The 21,676-nt window shown below is 39.9% G+C and overlaps 1 protein-coding gene across 1 annotated transcript; it reads right to left on the bottom strand.

Moving 5' to 3' along the window:
- Positions 1–408: 408 nt before the first annotated feature.
- Positions 409–1,626, bottom strand: LOC117824100. Its single transcript, XM_034699490.1, has 5 exons — positions 1,547–1,626; positions 1,408–1,463; positions 1,158–1,322; positions 546–1,048; positions 409–470 (listed from the first exon to the last, which is right to left on the bottom strand). The coding sequence occupies exons 1-5, from the start codon at positions 1,567–1,569 to the stop codon at positions 459–461; spliced, it is 759 nt and encodes a 252-aa protein (XP_034555381.1). The 5' UTR covers positions 1,570–1,626; the 3' UTR covers positions 409–458.
- Positions 1,627–21,676: the final 20,050 nt, after the last annotated feature.

Below are 21,676 nucleotides of genomic sequence, written 5' to 3'. Positions count from 1 at the left end.
GGCAAGAGCCTCACCTTTAAGAAGAAGTTATGAAAGTTTTTAAAAATGACCAATTTTAGCCAAAGGAGTCACTAGAAACAAGGTTAAGCCAGAAGCAACAAGTTGTGGCTGGATAACATTAGCACACCTTTGGTATTGAGTCAAGCTTTAAGCTGGTGAGGGAAAGGATTTTGACTAATGTATTGTCCAACCTTTCTTACAGTGGACAACACATTTAAGTTGCAGGTCATATGCAAGAGTCCAAGGGTACATATACTCAGTGCAGTGATTGCTTTCAAAAGCCTCATGCATTTGCACAACTATAGATTGTATTGTACAGTCAATACTAGAAAGCAAGAAATGTTTTGCTGCTGTGCAAGGGTCAAACATTTAAGTGTGATATCAATTAACAACCTCAGACAAAGAAAATGAGTTTTAAGATCTTTATTGGATCAGAAACAAGGGCCTCAGTCAGATTTTCAGTATCCACCCTGAAAGAGACAGACCACATTAAGAGCTATTCCAAGCAACCTTTCAAATTTTGTACATTAATAAAAATAAATTACCTTGCCAACAGTTTGCTTCACAGGTTGGCTTGGCATTTTTCCCTTGGGAGCCTGTTGAACAGGGGCAGGCTGGAGCTCAGTAATAGTGTAGCTAGGGATGTAGTACCTCTGGTAGTGGGCATCTTGCCAGTGGTCTGCTCCCTGCTCAAAGCTTTCGCTGGAGTGGGTGAGGGTGCCTGGAGGATACTGGCCGGTCATAAACATGTAGTCGTACAGGTATGAGAATGAGGGCCAACTTCCAAAGCTGCTAAGGCCTAATGGCTGAGCTTCACTGATTTGCACTTCAGCTGGAGCTTGGACATCAAGAGACTGGGACTGGTAACCTAGTCCATGGGTTTCAGATTCAGAGTTTCCATGCTCATAGCTCCCCCCGTACTGGGACAGGTCACCTCCATTGTACTGTGGCTGATTCCCATAGCCGAGGCCAAGAGGCTCAGCGTCAACAGCAGCAGCAGGGCTTACACCAGTAAGAAGACTGAGGGGTTGAACTTCCCAGGCAACTTCTAAAATATAGAAGTCAGTCAATTAGGAGTCCAGCAATTTGCAATAGTCATTTTAGCCTTTTAAAACATCAGGGAAAAGTTGGAAGTCAGTCAAATTAGCACCGGTTACCTTGGTCAGAGGCATGTTGGAAACCACCTGGAGCGCTTCTGATGTAGCCTGATGCTGCAGGAATGTTAGTGCCTTGAGAAACTGCCACTGGTTGGACTGAATATGTAGCAGGTTGAGGTTGAACAACTACTTCAGGAGCAGCTGGTGCTGGTGCTGGAGCTAGAGCTAGAGAACCACCAGAAAGATTAAGTGTTAGAAGTTCTCAGTCATCTTAACCAACTGTCATACATTGATAAGAAAGATACTTTACCCATTTTTGAAGGGTAGCCATAGCTTGAAGCAATCAGCACAACAAGGAGCACAGCCCTATTAAAAAAACAAACAGAGAATGTGACAAAAGATACTAGGCACAAAACAGCCAAAAAGCCACAAAAGAGCACAATGCTTACCCAGAGGTGAGGAAACCAGCCATAATGTTGAAGGAGTAGATCTGATACCATCATGAAGCTGTGAGAGGTTTATATACGCTGCAAGTAACCTGCACTGACCAAACAGAACACAACGAGCTGACAACACACAGGTGCAAGTCAATCAGTCCTGATGAAGGTGGATCTCACTTCAACAAGGTATGGTGGTTTGAGCAGTTTTCACAGGTGTACAAGGTGAGCTGATTACCACAGCAGGCACTCATTGCAGTTTTGTACCTACATTCACGTTTTTTCACTGCAGAGTTCAATGTGTCCTTGTGTGTTTTTGTGTATTTCTGTGTTTTCTTGGATTTTATTTGACCTTTTTCATGTAGCAGCTGTCATTCCAATCGTCTTGACACAAATCCTTAAAATCTTCCGAAAATAATTGAATTAGGTCTAAGAGTGTTATCTTATCAAACTGTAATACGAAGTCTTGATCTGTGTATGAAGATGATAAAACACACTGCAAACATTTTACAGGTTCATTTACAAATACAGATGTGATGTGCTGAGATAGCTTTTTGTCTGGCTCTCCTGGAAAAATAAATATAAGACTGCAAAAACTCAAGATTATAGGTGTGTTTTTGTCTTATTTCAGGTAAAAACAAAAAAAAAAACCTCATCAGACTTAAGGCCAGGCAAACACTGAAAATTGAGGGTTGATCCTGACTCAGTTTTACATCTCATGACTGCTTTCTGACGTCAGGCCAAATTTTAGCTGGATCGCTTTTTGTTGGCCATATAGTATAGGGGTCACAAGAGCCAATCACTGTGCCATCAGCTACTCCTGACCAGTCGCATGATTTTCTGGCATGTCTGAAATTTTGGCCGGCAAACTGCATCCTCTCATATAGTGAAGACAAGGCCACATGAGCCATTTCCCAAACTTCAGGGCTTCTTTTCTTGATTGCACCTACATAAAATGGTAGACATCGTCTGAAAGCGCCATGGCATCACACCCCGTGATGTAAATAACTGAAATACAACGATATACATTGATGCTACGACAAATTATCGTTTTACAAAGCTTCTTCATTTTCGGTTTATATTTTCATGTCAGAAAGGTGATAATTGTTGTTTATATTTATGATCAAAGTCATTGTCTGACTTACTTCTGTGTGCGGGAGTTTTTAAAGGAAACTTACAATTGTCAAAGCTCTGCCTGATTTTATTCCTACAGTGTGAGTGCTCTGATTGTGAGCTATAGGGCCCTGAGTAGTGAACAATGCACCTGTACAGTGGGAGTTTACTTGCCACTATGATGTGTTTGCCAGAATAAAGACAACGTTCTTAGTCTGAGAAACTTAACAAGTACATTTTCCTACCCCATTGGCATTTTTTTGTACTCATTACAAACAATTCAGGTCTTTTTTGTGCTGGTAATATTTTGAAATAAGATGTTATCTGGACATGTCAGATGAAAGTGTCTTATATTAAGTCTAATGAGATATATTTTTTACAAAAATAAGACAAAAACACTTGCCTAGTTTTGAGGTTTTGCAGAGTAAATCTCTGAAACATTCCACTACAAAACTCCCTAATGAAAATATTAGTGCAAGCCTCATTCCACAGACGAGTTTAATACAGTTTTTGTCAAATGATAATATTAGAGAGGAAAATTTGATACAACCCATGACCTGAAGAACTTGCCCTGTAGAAAATGATCAACTGCACAACTATATGAGAAATCTAAGAGCGTTTGATAGCGGCACATCCCTTCATTAAGATCTTCCTCCTCTATACCCAGCTTGAGACTGTGCCAAATGTGCCGTGGTTCTGCATTGTGACAATTTCCGGCACTTCAGATGTGTATTTCCTGGCTTTCTAATCAGAATGCTATTTTGTATCTCAAAAGGGGCTCCATTCAGCCCAGCATTAACAGCCCTCGTCTGTGATAATGTGGATGCTTCGGGCCATAGGCCACCAGCTGCATCCACTTGTCAGTCTTTGGTACAGATGCCCTGTCTGTCTGCTGTGGCGAATGAAACTCATGGACTAAATTGGCACTTATTGTGCAGAATGATTTTATGTACGCATTTTAATGTGCCTCATCCAATTCCTTAACATGGTTTAATTATATCTGCAGACAGCCATCTCAGATTTTAAAATGATTTAAATGGAAAGCTCCTGTCCCTCTTGTAATTTATGTTTTTGAGTGGCCAGTGGAGACCAAATCGAAGCGCTATAGATATTTGTATAAAACCCAAATACTCTCAGGCAATTTATCCAAATCTGCTGGATTTTCTGTGCATCATATTAGTTTCTCATACAAATCAGATGAAGAGAACTCAATTATGATGGATCAATAATTCAGCATTCTCAATTATGCTTTAATTGTAAGAAGCAATATCATCCAATCTTATTGTGCGCAGAGGTGTTGTTGCTCTGCAGAGCTTTAGCTGATTGTTTATATGAGATTAGAGCTGTGTATCAAAGAAAAGATCAGGCAATGTCACACAGCCTTGGATAGCCAGCAAGTGACACGTGCATAGACACACTCCTGCACACACTCGGATACACTCCCCAACACACACACACACACACACACACACACACACACACACACACACACACACACACACACACACACACACACACACACACACACTCTTAATGACACAAACACATAACATAAAGCCAAATGCTGCCACTAAAATTTGCATGGTGCTCAGTAATGCATTAGTGAACATCACTTGGCAATCTGTTCATACGGGCTTAATTGGATTTTAATACCGCCTCTGATCTTGTTTTCTAATTAACAGCGGTGGCTGGCAACCAAGCAGAACCATGCACCCAGCAACACCTTTGATCCCGGCCATATGGAGTTCCTCCAAGCACGCCGGGGATGTAAAAATCCCTCACCTAGACGTGGGCGAACAACAGGCCCCCGAATCAAAATGGATGGGGTGAGGAGAATGAAGGAGGGTGGAGAATGGAGGAGTGTGGCACGGGATGCTGAAGGAAGAGGAGGAGGGGGAGGGAGGGGGGCGGCACAAGGTGGCGGCGGGGGTGGGCAGTGGCATGTGTCATCCACACATCCCGGCGGCTTTGTTATTGATTAATTTCTCTCACGATCATTTGTGATCACAGATACATAAAACATGAGAGGGGGGACTGAATGCCTGTACACCTTATCATCCTCGCTGCCATTTGACACCCCTTCCTTGCTATGTGGAAATGTCAATAGCTTTTCTAATCTGTTTACTTCTCCCCTTGTGGCCACTGCTTTATGCTTTTGATGAAGGGCTGCCAAAAATGTGTCCTTTTCTACCCTTGCTTTTCCTGCTTTGGCAGACAGAGTGTGGGTATTAAACTCTACATCTGCACTGTCGCCCTAGCTCTCTTGCTCTTATTTAGTTATTAAAAAAGGATATTACAATCAGAGCTACTGGAGTTTTAAAATTAAGATGATTTAATACCTATTAGAACAGCTCTGAGGCACATTTTGAATACTCAGCTAGCTTTTGGTCTGATTTGGCATCAGCATATTGACCAAAGCAACATTGCAGTCTCAGAGGTTTAATTTCCGGGTAAATTTTATTAGTGAAAGCTTTAACCTGTTTATTTCCATGCTTAGAACAAACTTGTAGGGGAAAATAAACTTACAAAATTCAATTTGATCAAATTCAATAACAACCTTTCTACCTCAGTAGACATTCCTCTAAATGACATGCTTTGATTTTTAAGACGGGGTTGTGTAAGACCAAATTTCTATCAGTGCTGCAGTATTTAATTAAATGAACAGTCTGACACTATTTTAGAAATGAGCTCTTCGTCATAAAATAAGTTTCTTACTCTTCTTTAGAGCTGGATAAGAAGGTTTGTATCGCTCTGATAATGATACAAATGTTAGCTTAGATGAGCAAAGACAGGACAGGTTGAAACTGCAATCAAGGCTCTGTCCAAAGGTAGTAAAATCTACCTGTACACCTAAACTAAAACTGACAATTCATATTTTTTATTGTTGATGCCTTAGCGATGGGTTAAAAACAGCAGGTTGGGTTTTACTGGGAGTCATGTGTTGGACTATTTGACGTTCATGAGCATGCACCCTCAGGTCAACAAGAAAAGGAAAGAAAGAAACATATTTATTGATGAGCTTTGAAATTGCTCGTTGACATTTTTCTTTACACAGAAACAGGCTGCAGTTAACCCATTTCCAGTCTTTATGGTAAGCTAAGCTAACCCACTGTTGACTGGGGCTTATTTCTGGTGGCACTGGATTGGTGTGCTGCTGCTTTCCAACCACAATCAAAATTTGAAATAATGTTTTTGTTGTTGCTGTTGTTGTTGTTGTTGTGAAAAACTTAATTTTGTTCCTTTCTCTTTCACTTATTTTGTTGTGTATTTTGTGGAATGTGCAATATTGTGCAATATGGCCACCTCTGGCCAACCCCATGACACACCCCTGATTGTATTTTATCATATTATATGGTGTAGTACTATATCAAATCATGTCATATTGTATCATATTGTACTGTATTGTATTGTATTGTACTGTATTGTATTGTATTGTATTGTATTGTATTGTATTGTATTGAGTCATAAGTATCCCATCACATCATCTATTTAATATGAATGCTTGAAAACTGTAACTTTTTGTCCATTCAAATGGACAAATAAGGGAATGAGGGTATTTCCCAAAGAGTCCAACCTTTTCTTTAACACCCAGTCAGGGTTTTTCTTTGTTCATTTCTTTTAAGGTATCACCTTTTGCACACTGCCAAAGGGAGTAACAGTATGCCCTCAAGGCCGAGGACATTCCTGAACATCCCACAAAAGGTACTTACTGTTTGCAGTATATCTGTTAGAGTAGTTGATCATGTCAAGTCAAGGCAGCTGGACTTACAGTGTTCAGTTGAAGATTTTGAAGCCCTCCTGAGGGCATTAACGGTTGAGCACTGATGTTGGGGGAGGTCATCAGTTTTTCACCTCTATGGGTGCTGATAACCTTGACGTCAAGTCTGCGTTATGATAATACATAAGACAGTACAGTCAGTCATCCATGCATGGAAAGATTTTTTTCTTTTTTTTAGTTTGGCAAGCTGCCATCTTACTGCTGTCTGACAGAAAGCAGCTCATTAACTATGCATATCAATTAAAATTTCTGAGAAATGTGGGAAATTTCATATCTACTGCAATTTGATTGACAGCTAGAAGGATGGTACTATTAAAGGGTGTTTTGGTGTAGTTTTACATTAAGATGCAGTCTATACAACACAATACTCAGACCAGATTATTTGACTTTAATCGTGTTGTATTTGAAAGTGTTGATCATGGCAGCTGCAGCTCTGATTAAACAGTGTTTAAGTCCACACAGACATTCTCACGCTGCTGTTTGGCAAATCACTCTGTGTTTCATTCTTACTTTTGCAGCGAGGCAGTCTGACATCAGATGGCCTTCTGCAACAATGGCAAAGCCTGAAAGTCCTCGTCGGTGATTGCACCTGAATAATGATGCCTTTTTACATGCTGCTTGTTTGTCCTTCACAGGGCAATTATTGGAACAATGTGTACATACTCTTTTGAAGAGGATTGTGACATATTGTGCCCTGGCTAATGACTAGAAATGCATTAAGACTAAAGTGGAGTTTCTAATGAGGATGGCTGACAAGGCCCGAAGGCCTTCTCTTTCTTTTATATGGAACTCTTTCTTTTATGAAAAGAGAAGTCCTTGCCCTCCTTAATTTATCAAATTGTCCTTCGACCTTTGCATGTCAGAGAGTTTGACGTCTTTCTATCAAAAACACTTTCATGCACATTGAGCAGTATGTTTACTTAAGTGGTTTATTTCAGTTTATAGTCTTTTCTTGTAGAACTAAATGGATGACCCCAAAAAAAGTGGCCTTTGCTCTTGTTTGAAGCTATCACACAGTAATCATTGAGTCAACTTATGTTATGCTAACACTATACACTTGGGTCGGCTCAAAGTCAATAGAACAGTTTATTACAAGCATTGCATGAATGTTATTCTGTAAACATAGATTATTTTGGAACAAGAGTGCATGTCAAGAGTTCATCTTATTTTTCATTATATATCAGTGTCTTCACACCTGAAGCTGCAACAAAATATCGTAGTTGCTTATTGTATGACTTGTAAGAGCCTTATATGTTTTTCAGGGTTAGACTATTTTAAGATTTGTTTAAGCAACATTTCACATTTATTAGAAAAGATGATGAAAATTCTTATTTTGATATTTCCAGGTCCGGTCTTTACAGATTAAAAGCGACAATCATGTAAAGCTCTTGCTGAATCATAAACAGATCATTACATTTTTATCAGGGGAGGTAAAGCTCTGTTCTGCTGCCTCACCGTGTTTTACAGTATGTTCGTCCATTCACATGACAGCTGGTCATGAAAGCTGCTCCACCAGTTTGTCTGACAATGTCACACAGGCCTGTTATTTAAACTGTTAGCATAGACAAAAGGTTACATATAACAGCTCCTACTGTGACACTATTTCACTCTTACAAAACAGGTTATTATTTATTGCAAACAATTGTGAAAATGTTTTATTTAGCAGCATGGAAGAAGGGAGACAGCTCATAAACAAACCAGAAATACACAATACAAAAGAAGGGACATACAGGTCATGTCATTTGGATGGCAGACAGAGCTAGACAACTTAAGTATATATTTGATCTGTTTATATTAATAAAGTGTATCACTTATTGGTTCTTTTAAAAAGCTCATCTGAATTGTAACCCTTGAGACTTGTCTTTGTTCTGCAAGGATGTTTTTTATGACCTCTTTTGCCAAACATATACTTGTCTCACAAAGTCTGACAATGATGCCTTTATACAGCAGAGTTGTCATATTAAGGTGAGTAATGTTTTAGCTATTAAATACCTGGCCTGCAATTTAAAATAAACCTATTAAGCTGACTAGGTATCTTAAAAGCAAAGCTTGCAGGTTATAAATCAAGATCAAATAATTTGACCATAACATGATAATTGTTGGATACTGAGATGAAACATCGCTGGATTTAAAATTGATCCTGGGCTTAATCACCAAGAGAGATGAAAGGTGAAAACACCCACATGGGATCATCTGTAAAATTCTGCTGAAGGTAAATGTAGTGTGCATGTTTTTCAGGTACAGTATGTACACATACAGCAAATATGTGTTTTAGCTGGGAGTCGAAGTCGAAGGTTTAATTATGGGTTCCACAGAATAGACAAAAAATTTATTTCTCTCTCCTCCGCTCACACACTTACACGTGTATGCATCATACACATTTGCAACGTCCACAGTGGTGAACACGCCCAGTGTACTTAGCCCAGGGTGATTCTGGCACAGATACAGAAACCAAAAGACAAGTCATATCAGCAACGCAAACCGTCCCTCGGGTCAAAAGTGATCAACATCAGTTGAATACCACAGCGAGTTACAGACTGTGGAGCAGTTGGCTTCAAACACTGGAATGAGCCGCCTTGCTCAATCAGCGTTATGAAACCAGGGGAATAAACATGAATGTGGATATAAGGTTGATTTATGGTGTGGGCACTTTATAGGCTGTGAGTCAACCAAGGGTTTTAATTTGTGTCCTTATCACAGGTGGAAAAAGTACACGCATTCTTAGAAGAACAGACTTGAACCTTTGAAAAAAGTTACTTAGTCAAAAGTTTATGCTCTCTGACAGATATTTCAACCGGCTGTTTGCATGCAAAGCTAACCAAACTTCACATCATATATGGTTGAATATTAAGGTCAGATCATTTTTACCTAAAAATAAAAAAGTACTATCTGGAACTAATCAACATTAATTATAAATTTTGCAATCATAGACCCTCTGCCTATCATTTGGAACAAAAAACAACCATTTCAAGGTTTTTTGTACTGTACCTGGTGTACTGTAGTCCTCTTTAGAAAGCAGCATAGTTTACAGTTTTACCTGAGACGCAAGAATGGAGTTGGAGTTGAGAGACAACGTCTAAGAATAGATTGCGAGCTGCCCTGCTATGCAGCTTTCTGTCTAAGGAGATGAGCAAAAGTTCAATCGTCATTAAGTGATGCTGCACTTTACCGCTGTGACTGCATGCACACATTACTGCACTTTCTCGCTGGTTTTAAACTACGTTTTTATATTTACTTACTGTAGGCTTGAGGTTATGTATTTATTTCTTTATTTGTAGAGTCTACTTTTAGTTTGTTATCTATTCTGTATGCTGCTGGATCTGAGTAATGTGTTTTGTTCCTTCATGTTTTTAAATATGACTGAATGACAATAAAGTCAACCTTGAACCTTGAAGTGGTAGCCAGTAGGTTTTAGGGATTGCTGTCACTCAGCAGAAAGTATTCCTGCAGGTGAAGCAAGCTAAACACCAGAGGATGAAACAACATTGACACTAAAATTTGTGGAGCTTACCACAGCTTCTTAAATGTTGATGCCCTTAATGAACTTTTCTTTAACCTGATCAGCTGAATGGGAGATTTCTTTCCTGCTTTAAAAGCTGCAAAATACTCTTGTGTGTCTTTCAAGCTGATTTTGTCAGCATACATCTGTTGTGCAAGAGGTGCACTGACATATACGCCAACTGGGTTTCATGTGTTCTTGTCACACCCTCGAAGGCTGAAATTATTCTTGATGTTGGGAAAGCAGCACATGGTGACGCAAAATGGATATAAGCCATAATTCCTCTCGAACGCAGTTTTTTAGCCTTTTCAAAATATTTTGACATTTTGTGTTTTAATGTCAGGGGTAAAAGTTTAAAACTGACAGAAAAAATAGGGTGCTGGTTTACCTCATGAAGGCACCCTGTTTGAAGAGACCACAGTCCTTGCTGCAATGGTGATAGGATTAATTCCTGATACTCTTTGTATTTGGTGCATGTCATCCCCCACTCTCTCTCTTTACATCTTCTGTCACTCTCAAGTTACAGAAATACTCATGAATCAATAATTGTTAAAAAATGATGGATAAATAAAAATGATATTGCACCAAATTTTAGACATGTATTTTTTTATCTGAAGTGGATGGCACCATCTATCTAATAAGCAGGTGTACGCCTCATGGCAGAGGCCAGCTGTCACTCACAACCACAGTGCCAGGGGATGTCAGATGGAGGGACACAGATATCGTCCAGAAAATTAAAGTTGGCTAAGTTGTTTAACAGCTGAGGCAGAGTTATGATCCCAATTTTAAGAAAGTAGTAATCAATGCAGCAGAGACATTATAAAGCTGTAAAGCAGCTGAGAGTTGTAGTGTCACAGAGTGTAACGTCTGATGATGGGGAGCCCAAAAGACTGTCTTAAGTATGTTAAACAGTCAGAGAAGATCTTACCATTTAAAACGTAACTCTAAGAGACATTGAAAACACAAATTTATTAATCCGTATATTTTTCCAAAAGTTAATTAAAAACAAAACTAATACAAAACTTAAAGCTACAATGAGGACACTTTGGTTTGTTCTTGGTTTTTGCCTGCCCCTGTGACAAAGCTGTAGGTCTTATCTCTGCTGATCCTGATGTTGACATGTGAGTTGTCCTCTGGAACAACATATTTCCCCTCTGTATTGTAACACTCAAATGATTCATTTAATATCAGGGTACTGGCTGGCTTAGCAGGCATCCCATGTAAAGAGAAAACAGTGCCAGCTTACCTGGTCAAAGGATCAATTCCAGGTCCTGGCAGTAATTTGGGCATGCGGTTCCTTCCACTCTACCCACATTCCCTGTTTTATCAAATTAAGGCAAAAACCCAGAAATAATCTTTAAAAAAAAACATCACTCTATTAATCTCTTCAGTGGGAGATGTAATAGAGTCACTGCAAGTCAGCGTGTTGCAACTTGCTTCATCAGACACTGACCTGGTGGCAGCACTAAGGAGCATTTAGAATAACAATTCAGCAACCATCAATCTTCTGGCTGATAATCTGTTTTTTACACAGGTCATAAAAGGCATGACTAATAATATTGGCTTCTTTCAAAACCATCTAAAACTCCAGACAGTACATTGAAGCCAAGTACAGACACTTCTAAACTTCACCTCAGCCCAGTAACAAAGTATTTGTACTTTGTGATTTCCCAGCTCTGGCCACTATCTATCTTGCTTTGAGACTAACAGTAACGAAAATAATCTAAATTTGAAAACAAGTTTAAGGCCTTGAAATAAAAAAAATCAAATGAACACTTCAAACTATGTGAGTAGTAGTCTTTTGGAAGGACCACATGTTCATGCTCGACTGTGAAGGGCAGGAATACAGGTTGTCTCCCACACCAGAGGAAGGAATTTCAAAAGAATATGGTCAAGTCAGAACCCCTTTGTATCACTGCAATTCACTCCTTTTCTGCCTGCCGTCAAAGAGGAGATTAACTTGTCAAAATGTGGGTCTTGGTCCAGACTGGTCTTTTGAGTGGATATTCACCAGTCTGATCTCCGCCACTGCTAATAGACAGAGCTCAAAGGGGAGCAGGGAGAACAGAGGAGGGAGAGGGGTAAAGAAGGCTTTAGGATCACTTTACCTGGATTCGGCAGTGTGGCGCTGGTGGATTAGTGCCCTGGGCCTCATGGCACGCTAGTCTGCAAACACCCCCAGAGTGTTGCTATACAGGTACGAAGACACATGGACACACGCTTTCTCTTCTAAAGCAAATCAATTTGAGGTAACATTTTAAGAGCATTTTGCTATGGCATCCAAACACTTCAAGGATTTTAGCCGATTCTTGTGTGCTGCAAACATGTCAAAACTCATCTAAATATTTCAACCAAATGCCCGATGATGTTTAAACTTCAACTGTATCTCAGCCTGAGACAGAGTAACACCAGATAAAACAAGTACTCTTAACTCCAGCAGCTTATAAAACTTCTGCTCTGATTCCTGGCTTGCGTACAGTTGGGATGCCTCACACAAACTTTCTTCGACATCCTAGAAGCTTTCCGAAGTCTGTTCCCGCTCTGATACCACTGTGTAAGGTCACTCACTCATCCAGAACTGCAAAAACCATAACCCATAAAGGAGAAAATACAGGTTGTTCTTGGCAGGGAGGAGAGAAAACCCACCGAAGCTTCATCCCTCTCTGCCGCCTCTGCCTACTCTCCCCCCAGTCACTACCTGATGACTTCTCCATCCGTTTTAATTGGTAATTATTTTGCGGGGTTTAATGCCTTTATTCAGACTGTCAGTGTGGAGTCAGGAGAGGAGGATTAGGTGCCCCAGGGGGACGAGACACTGGCACGGCCAGGACAGCTCATTTTTACACGGGCAGGGGAGGAGGACAGCTCATCTTTGATCCGGTTGGGGCTTCGCAGGCCAGAGGGGTGACAGCTGCACTTTCTTTAGCCCACATTTGAATTTGAATTCTATCTTAGGATGCAGCGCGCCGCGGACTTGGCAGGGCAGTGGGGTAATCTGCTCGGCACAAACGCCCGGGCCTTTTCTTCCTGTGTGCCCTCGCAGAGATTGGAGTAATTAAAGTTAAATGGAATGCATTAAAAACTCACTTGTGCCGAGGCTGTGGCGGCCGTGCCAACAGTGAATGGGCTGGGGCTGTCCTTTTACGCTACTCTAATCCTGCGGAATATATGTGTGCCCCGTGACTTTGATGCTACGCTACCAAAGCATCGGAAACGGCTACCAGCGGAGCTACAACTGACTGCTGGCTTTCACCTCAGAAGAACATCTTGGAGAGCAAATTCAGCTGGATTCTGACATTGGCAGCGGGTCGGATGGAATCAGCTCGAAAAAGGCTATTAGCACTTTCCAGACTCACATGTCACTGTCAGATTGCTACGCCTTGATGTGCTGCCTATTTAAATGCCACACATTGCTTTTCCCCTGACCTGTGGTAACATTTAAAGTGAATCCTGACTCCCTGTCCACGTCAATAACTTTTACATAAAAAACTTGAGCTGTTAATTGTTCCGTGAACGGCCGGCCTATACATGAAGAACAGCTTTCCATGCCAACAGATTCTGGCTCCGGACCAATGTATCTTTGCAGAAGAGATGGGCACTCCCAGTTTGTCAGCTATCACAACGTGGACAGTAATTGCTGCAGTAGAAAAACCTGCATGTATAGCCATAGGCTGCATGGGAACCAGTCCTGCTCTTCAAAGTGCATGTCAACAAACTGCAAGCATCAGACACTAAGGTAATTGTCTTTCATTTTAGAGGAATGTGGACAGAGACAAAGGGGGGCAGGCTGCAAAACTATCATCATAATCTCTCGCTGGCTTTGTGAGAGATCCTCAAGCCCTTCTAATGAGAGGAGATAGTACGGGAGGAACATGGGGGTGTGGGAGTGGTAAGAAAGGGAGAAGAGTTTTGTGAAACAGCAAATACAGAACAAATAAAGTAAATGAAGAGACTACGGTGCAAATCAGTTGAAGCTTCGAAACACAAATCAATATATTAACTAATCAATCTCTTTAAATTCTCCCCCCCAAAAACAACTTCTCATCCAGAAAAAGAGGACAGAATATCTTGATACAGCATACGGCTCTGCACGTCTTTAAACTTTTGAACGCCTACAGCCAAAAGCCTGCACGAATGTGTCTTATAGCACTACACGTTACATCAAATATTTCCCTTTAGGCCCACAAGGGTCCAGGTGTAAAAACATGGCAGCCACCTTGTATGACACTTCTACTTGACATTTTTTATGATATTACATAACTATGTTTTTTACTAAATCTAAACATACTTGACCAGGTGTCAGCAGTATTTGTGTAGTACATGTTGGATTTAGGCCTCCTCGTGATTTAAGCCTAGTGCCAATATAGGAATTACATGTAGGAAGATTGAACTCCTCATGATTTACACCCAGTGCCAATGTTCAATGATAAGGAAGTATTCTGCCTTCCTGAACATTTTGTATGCAGAGACTAGAGTTTGTGTCCAGCCAAATCTTGCAACTATTTTTATTTTTATGGTTAACCCAGACTGAGTGTTTAGGTGGTGTAACCACACCTTAAAGGGACTGTTTGCCAATTTTCAACCTTATCGCCATCTATCTTTTTAAAGTCACAGTGTGACATATGTAGTATAACGCCATACCTGCATAATTATTTTTTTATGTGTCCCCATCACTTGATTTGCAGAGTTTTCCAGTGTCTGCCTTCTCATGTATTGCTGACCAGCTTTGTGTTTTCATTAGTGGAAGCAGCATCTACAAATAATGACTGCAAACTATCAGAGTATATGGATAAAGAAATACTGCAGAGACAAGGCCCCAGATACAGCTACTGGTGTGCATTGCATCTTGGTAAATGTAGTTACTGCTTACATGACTCTGTTAACAGAAAAACCCAGCTTTCTTGATAAGCTGCACACAGTGAAGGACATACTGATGTATTAGACTAGATATAACTGATTGGAAAAGATAATTTAACATAACATTTAACAAATACAAATTGTATTGAAAGGTATTTGGGATTTGGGGGAAAAAAAAGATTTCCTCACACCTTTTTCTTCTTTTGCCTGGCTGATCTTTGATATCCTACATGTAATACAAAATTGCAATTCTATAAGGGTTAACTGTATTGCAATAGACTTAGCACAAGTGACTGTCCAGCTTCATTGTGACTAAAATTCTGCAGCAAGCCTGCTTTAAGCTTATGACCTGCTTGGCAAAGCCTGATAGGTAGCATACAGATGTATTTATCTCCTCACCTGACACTCGGTTTGGAATTTTTTTCAACAATCATTTATCAACCATAGCTACCCCCACCCCCCATATTTGCCTGCAGTGCAAATAAAGTGTTGAGGCGTACAATTTTAAGATCACTAATCCTGTGTTTTACTGATTTATTTAACATGATGATGGGATTACAGCTTTCATCTGATATCCCTTTACTTGTAATCTATGTAATCTATAAGATGTGTCCCTCTTCTTTCATGCCTTTTAGAAAATATTTTGCGCTAAAAGTCTAGAATAGATTTGGAAATGAGTCAGGGGCACAAAGGGTTAATCCACAAATCAAAAAGAGTTGTAGCCTTACGGATGAGACCGGGAGGGCATGGATGAGGAAAAGAAGACAGTATCTCAGACAACTTTCTCTGTCATGTGAGGCATAGTTTATTGCAAATACATACATGTGTATACTACACATCTGGACATTTAACCTGCAGTTTATGATCCATGTTTATCTGAGATACATACATTCTCCTTTTATCTCCAAATCAGAGTAAAGTACGATGATTACAATCACACTTCTATTGTCTGTAATAAACAGGCGAGCTGGTGCTCCTGTGGAGGAGGGACTCAAGTGCTTATTCACTTTAAAGTGAAAAGAATCCCTGAATAACTAATTAAAAAGCATCTGAATGCCAGTATAAGACCTTGGTTAATACTTTTGTGGATTTGATTAGTGGTGATTTGTCTATTCGCTGACAGACGTCTGATGTCGGCGAGATAAGGGAAGAAAGCCAGAGCTTTTGGCTGGGAAACACTATTATTCATGGGCAACATTTGAGTGTGTATTTCCATTAGATGTGAGAAGGCCTCTAAGGTCTAAGAATGCACTTTAATAGATACCTGTCAAATGTAATTAACTATGTTTTTCCTATATCATACGTTTCCCATCGCCTCCAGCCAGAGGCTCCACAGTGTGTTTGTGTGTGTGTATACAAGTACACAGGCATGTGTGTGTCTGTGTGTGAGAGAGACAAGAGTCTGTCTCAGCGCCTTTTGCCACCCAGCGATTGGAGACAGTTTTAATTGCAGCATGACAACCACAAGAAAGGACCAGAAGCCCCATAAAAGCCAAAGCAAGCTGGCAGCCGTCCCGCAGTGGAAAGCTAGCCATGCCATAATTACAGGTAAAAAGACCTCTAGCACTGCAGCTCAGCACCGTGTTTATTTGACACCAATCATGCAACTATGCAGGTATCCCAACAATAACGCGCTCTGTCCCGACAGGACCGGGGTGCCTCCAAGAAATGCCTTGGACATCGCCGGTGATCAAGGAATGTCTTGTGGCGTGGAGAGCGAACCCATGTCAGGACATGAAAGCGAGCACAGAGACCTTGATTTTTTTAAGAGCTCAGATGAATTCACCAGTGCGAGTTACATTGTTCCTAGTCAGAGAGGAGCCACGCATGGCATCAATAATTCATTTTTTACAAGACTCACTTTTGCCTCCAGTGAGCAGGTCGATGTAAACGTTTTCAAATCCACTTTGAAGGCTGTAAGAGGGCTGTGTTAAAGACACATAAGCAAAGTTAGCCAGACCTTCTATACAAGAGAGAATGCAGCATTTTTTCACAAAAGCAGAGGTGACCTTTGCTAATATTGGCAGTGGATGTAAAATACACTGATGTCTTCCAATTTTAGCTACTGAACATTTTTTTTGTATGAGCAGAGAGCTCACAATAGTGTGAATTGAAGAAGTACAGGAGTGCTGGTTTGACTTTGTGGTAAAATGCAACCCATGTAATGTCATCACAGTGGTCGTTGGTGGTTGCTTTCACTCTACCCCCTCAAATTTCCTGTCTCTCTTCAGCTTTCTTTTTTTGTAAAAGGAACAAGTTCTTAGATTTTTTTCCCTTAGCAAAGGCACTGGTACTATCTTGCCTGTATATATCATGCATCATGCAGTGCTTACGTCCCTTAAACACAATTTGTGTGAGGTCCAATTGATATACAGCACACAGACTGAAGAAGGCCATATTTACAGTTTCCTAAGAAAAAAAAACAGTGAGAGATGCATTTGACATTTTAAAGACAGTGGGAGATTTTTTTGTGAGAGAATGCAACTTTTGATTGTGGAGGACAATGTTAGCAAAGACATAAGAAGTCCACGGAGGCTGCTTAAAGGGACACAAAATGACAGTCCCAGCAGCGTTAAGGAAAAGAACAAAAAAAGAAAAAGCATCAAAGTGTACCTTAAGTGGAGGTAGTGAAACTCTTCATTGAGAAAAATAAAAATATTAAGCCGTTTTGGATCCAAATCTCTTATGCATCAATGTTTTTATCCCACTAATGCTGCAGCTGTGAAGGGTGGAGCTCCTTTTAAAACACTTCGTAAACTGCTTGGTATTCAAAGTTGTAATAGTAAATCATCTTATTTGTTAATTATGTAATGTAAACGGTTGGTGACTGCAAAGAGCAAGTAAAGCCATCAAAACATATCTGGTGCAGGAAAAGTACTACACATCAGTACAAATACAGAGAAATAGAAGTATCAAACCTTATTTAGAGTACTTAGTAAATGAGCTTTGTTACATCCTGGTCTCGCCTGTGTGAGTTGCAGAGCTGTCTGGCAAGAGGACAAAGGGGGCAGAAAAATGTCTCCTTGCTGATGAACTTTGCACGTGTTTAAAGTAATGCGCCTCAGTGAACCAAGGACCCTCTACGGCACCCTCAGTAAGATTTTAAGTCTGCTCAAGTCATTCAATTCAAACATCATCTTTCAATTTTGAGAAATCACATCGGTAATCACACCAATACATTGGGGGTGTAAATCAAACACATTTTAGTGACAGCGCTGCTCTCTATTTGGAAATCCAGACCCCGGCACATAAATCTCACCTCTGTAAGTGCTTTACGAGAGCACAATGTGTGTTTTATGTGTTCTTTATGAGTGTGGAAAGGCCACATCTTGAATGACACTCACTGCCAGGCCCATTGGCAGGAGAAAAAAATACAAAAACGTTTTACAGGCTCGTTTTCTATAACATATGCTCACTTTCTCACTAAGAGGGAGTACGTGTAAAAACGCAACATGTTTCCTCTCGCTGCAGTTTGCCTCTTTTTTTTCATGACTTCATTCAGTGACTCTGTTATTTACTTGTTTCCAGGTTGTGGTGATTTACTAGTTAGCTAATGACTATTAAAGCAATTGGCTGCTAAAGTGGTGAACCGGAGCTCAAGTGAAGAGGAGTGTTTATCACGGTATTGACTTTCTGTTGAGTGTGTCACAGACCCTTTAGTCACCGAGGCTGGGCCACTCGAGGTGCCGGCTGAGGAGGTTACATGAACCACAAGCTCAAACAAATCCCTGTTGTTTAATCACCTTATCACTTTTCTTCTGTCTTTCTTTCTTTCTTTCCTTTTTCATACAATTTTGATATTGTTGAAGCTTTAAGATGAAAACTAACAATTCACCATAGAAGACGCCAGAATGACCCTACATAGTGGACTCTATGCATCCTAAAATGTAAATGTAATTCTAAAAGGTGGTGTCTAACCGATGGTCACTATCCCAGCAATATGTACCAACATGCATTGTGATGTAAAGGAAAATAGCGGACAGGCGAGAGGAGTGCAACCAGCACTCTGTTGATAAGTCAGCAATTGTATTGTTCTTCTGAACAAAATGATAAGAATAAAAGTTAGAAAACACAGAAAATGTCATATTTGGTAAACTTTTTTTTTGACTAAATACAAGCAGTTTAATAAAGAGTAAAATATTTTCTACAGAGCACCATGATGATGACAGGCAGATGACCATGGTCTTCATGAGACAGACAAATTGTGGTGCAAAATTAGGAGATTCAGTATTGTAATTACAATGCAGTCGTTGATGATGACTACTATCTGGATTTAAACAAGCACAGATAAAAGATGCCATCCTAGAAAATGGATGGAGACAAAGTTGGATGAAGGCTGTGTCTAATTAACTCGACCAGAGTGATGTGTAACAAACAGGAATGTGGAGGATAACATGCAGGGAGGACCGGATGCTGGTGCTGGTGCAGTTAGCTCTGCTAACGTAGCCAAACTCTGCAAACCTGTCAACATTGTTTACCTGCAGACTCTGTGATGCTGTATTTAGCAGTGTTACATAAATTGTGCTAATTTTTTTTAGCTTTTTCTTACCTTTGGGCTTGTCAGCTAGTCAGAATATAAATCATACTGGAATGTCTCTAAAGCACAGACAGGATAATTCTACAGATATTCCTACTTAGCGTCATTTCAAAAACTGTTAACTAAAAGCTTATTAACAAATGAAAGATTTCAGATTATGACAAACCAGCAGAAGTCATTCCACAAAACGATGAGGCAAATTAAGCATTGTTTCTACATTTATATACAACAGGTTACTGTTGGGTCAGATTTGGTTGGTTGGTTGTTGAGATCATTACATTAAATCATCATTAAGAAACTAAAAATAAATTGCAGGGACAGATTAATCAGGAGAGACAGCTCAGGTAACTTTATTTGACTCATCTAAATATTCAAATTTTATTATCCACAAAAAAAATCTGAGCTATAATTTATGGCCATTTTCAAAATATATGAAGGTAGTGCTGAATAAATGTTTTAATCTGTGTTCCCTGGGGACTCTGGCTCTTCCACACATGTTGACCATCTGTCCATACTTTTCTTAACATGTAACTGAACTACTGTCAAATAAAGAGGATGTTCTTTTGCATCAGTCTTCGTTTCTTCCCATTCTTCTTCATTGTGATTAGTCTCTGAAGCTTACCTCAGTGCCAAATATATTGTTAGCTGGCTTTGCAACAGGGCAGAAATGAATGGTTCAGTGATGGATACCAACAAAAATTGCACCATAGCAGAGGGATATTAATGTACAGAACATACAGGATGTTGTGGTTATGGAGCTATTTACTGCTAGAATGCACAAAGTAAAGGTTTAGAGGACTGAAACTACCGAAGTTTTAAATCTGCTCACCAGATGAACTTCACTAATTGTAATTGATCTGAAGATACAAAATAATTCCCTTTGTCTATTTTACTTTGTTTGACCAAAACACTGTCAGCAGCAGCAGCATTAGGTGGGTGTGTCCCCCCCAAGGGTCAGACATACTCTGGTGATGTATCAGAGGAGAGAAGATATTGGTCAAAGATAAAAGAGTGGGCTGTGATGATCAATAGAGAAAAAAGACTGACTGACTGGCCAGCAGCACTTTTGTCTGTGTCACAGGCAGTGATGAACTCTCCCCTGAGCATCAAAAGACAGGCGGAAGAAATCAGAAGGAGACCACACGCAGCCATGAGAAGGAGGGTGGTCTCTGATCAGACAGAAGATGAACGAGGGGGATTTCATACCTGCAGTGAAATTATGTCATCTGGGTCAAGTGAGCTGAGACATGACTGTGCAAATCCACAACAGTCTTTGTAAAGTAAAACTTCATTTCACTTCAAGAACATGACCCATTTTTTTTTAACTTTGAATGATACTTATCTCAGACACATTAGTTTAATTCATAGAGGTTGTTGCTAATCCACCAACCCCCCTCTTACAAAATGTATTTACAACATTAAATGGTAAGGCTTATGTTTGTGATATGTATATTATAATGTCAGAGACATGTACAGAGTTGTTACATGTTACATTTTGAAACTGCAGTTTTAAAGAAAATAACAGACTTACATACTGGGAATACAAGTATTGACATTTTTGCAAAAAAAAACAAAAAACAGTTAAGAAGATCAATACTGCATGACTGTAAACTAAATGTAAAGCTAAAGCCAGCAGCATGTTAGCCTAGCCTATTATCAGGCTATGTTACCTACTTAATTCTGATTGGTCAACACTCTCTAACAGGGGTTCCAAAACTTTTCAGCCCACGATTTATTAGTTAGTTTACCTACATGCACATCTGGCTGTTTTTCCTGTGCTGCTGTGAATTAACCTGCTGCTACAGATCCTTTTGTTAATCAATTGTTAGCTAACCCTAACCCTAACTTTAGGAGTCATGTGGCAACAAAGAAAGGCAGAAAACTTATTAAATTTACGTATTTGTAGGGTTTTATTTCGAATGTAACTACTATTTTTGTCTACATTTGTACAATAATGGGTAAAATAAGCAAGTTTAGATTATTATGAAAAAACCAAACAAACTGGAAGACATCTCGCGACCCCCTATTGGTGTCTGGGGGGGTCGCAAGACACACTTTGGGAACCCATGATCTGTAACAATGGTGATTAATTCTCAACAGCAACCAAATAGCCAGAGACATCATGATCAGGCAAGTCATATCAACTCAGTCTGTGGAAAGTCCGGCACTTCTGCCTGTTGACACTGTGGAAAAGATTGTCGTGCCTGTTATCATTCTAAGTCGGTAAACAATGTGAAAAAAAAAAAGTTACCGTCTCAGTCTGGTCTTCACAGTCAGAAAATAATGACAGTTACTGGACACAGGTGCAGAGTAGCCAACCTGCTTGACCCCGACAATCTGATAGGAAAAGTGAAGTAA

Source organism: Notolabrus celidotus, chromosome 13 (assembly GCF_009762535.1).
Source record: "Notolabrus celidotus isolate fNotCel1 chromosome 13, fNotCel1.pri, whole genome shotgun sequence".
Classification (NCBI taxonomy): domain Eukaryota; kingdom Metazoa; phylum Chordata; class Actinopteri; order Labriformes; family Labridae; genus Notolabrus; species Notolabrus celidotus.
The sequence above is the reverse complement of the archived record's forward strand: the minus strand, read 5'-3'. Positions and strand labels throughout refer to the sequence as shown.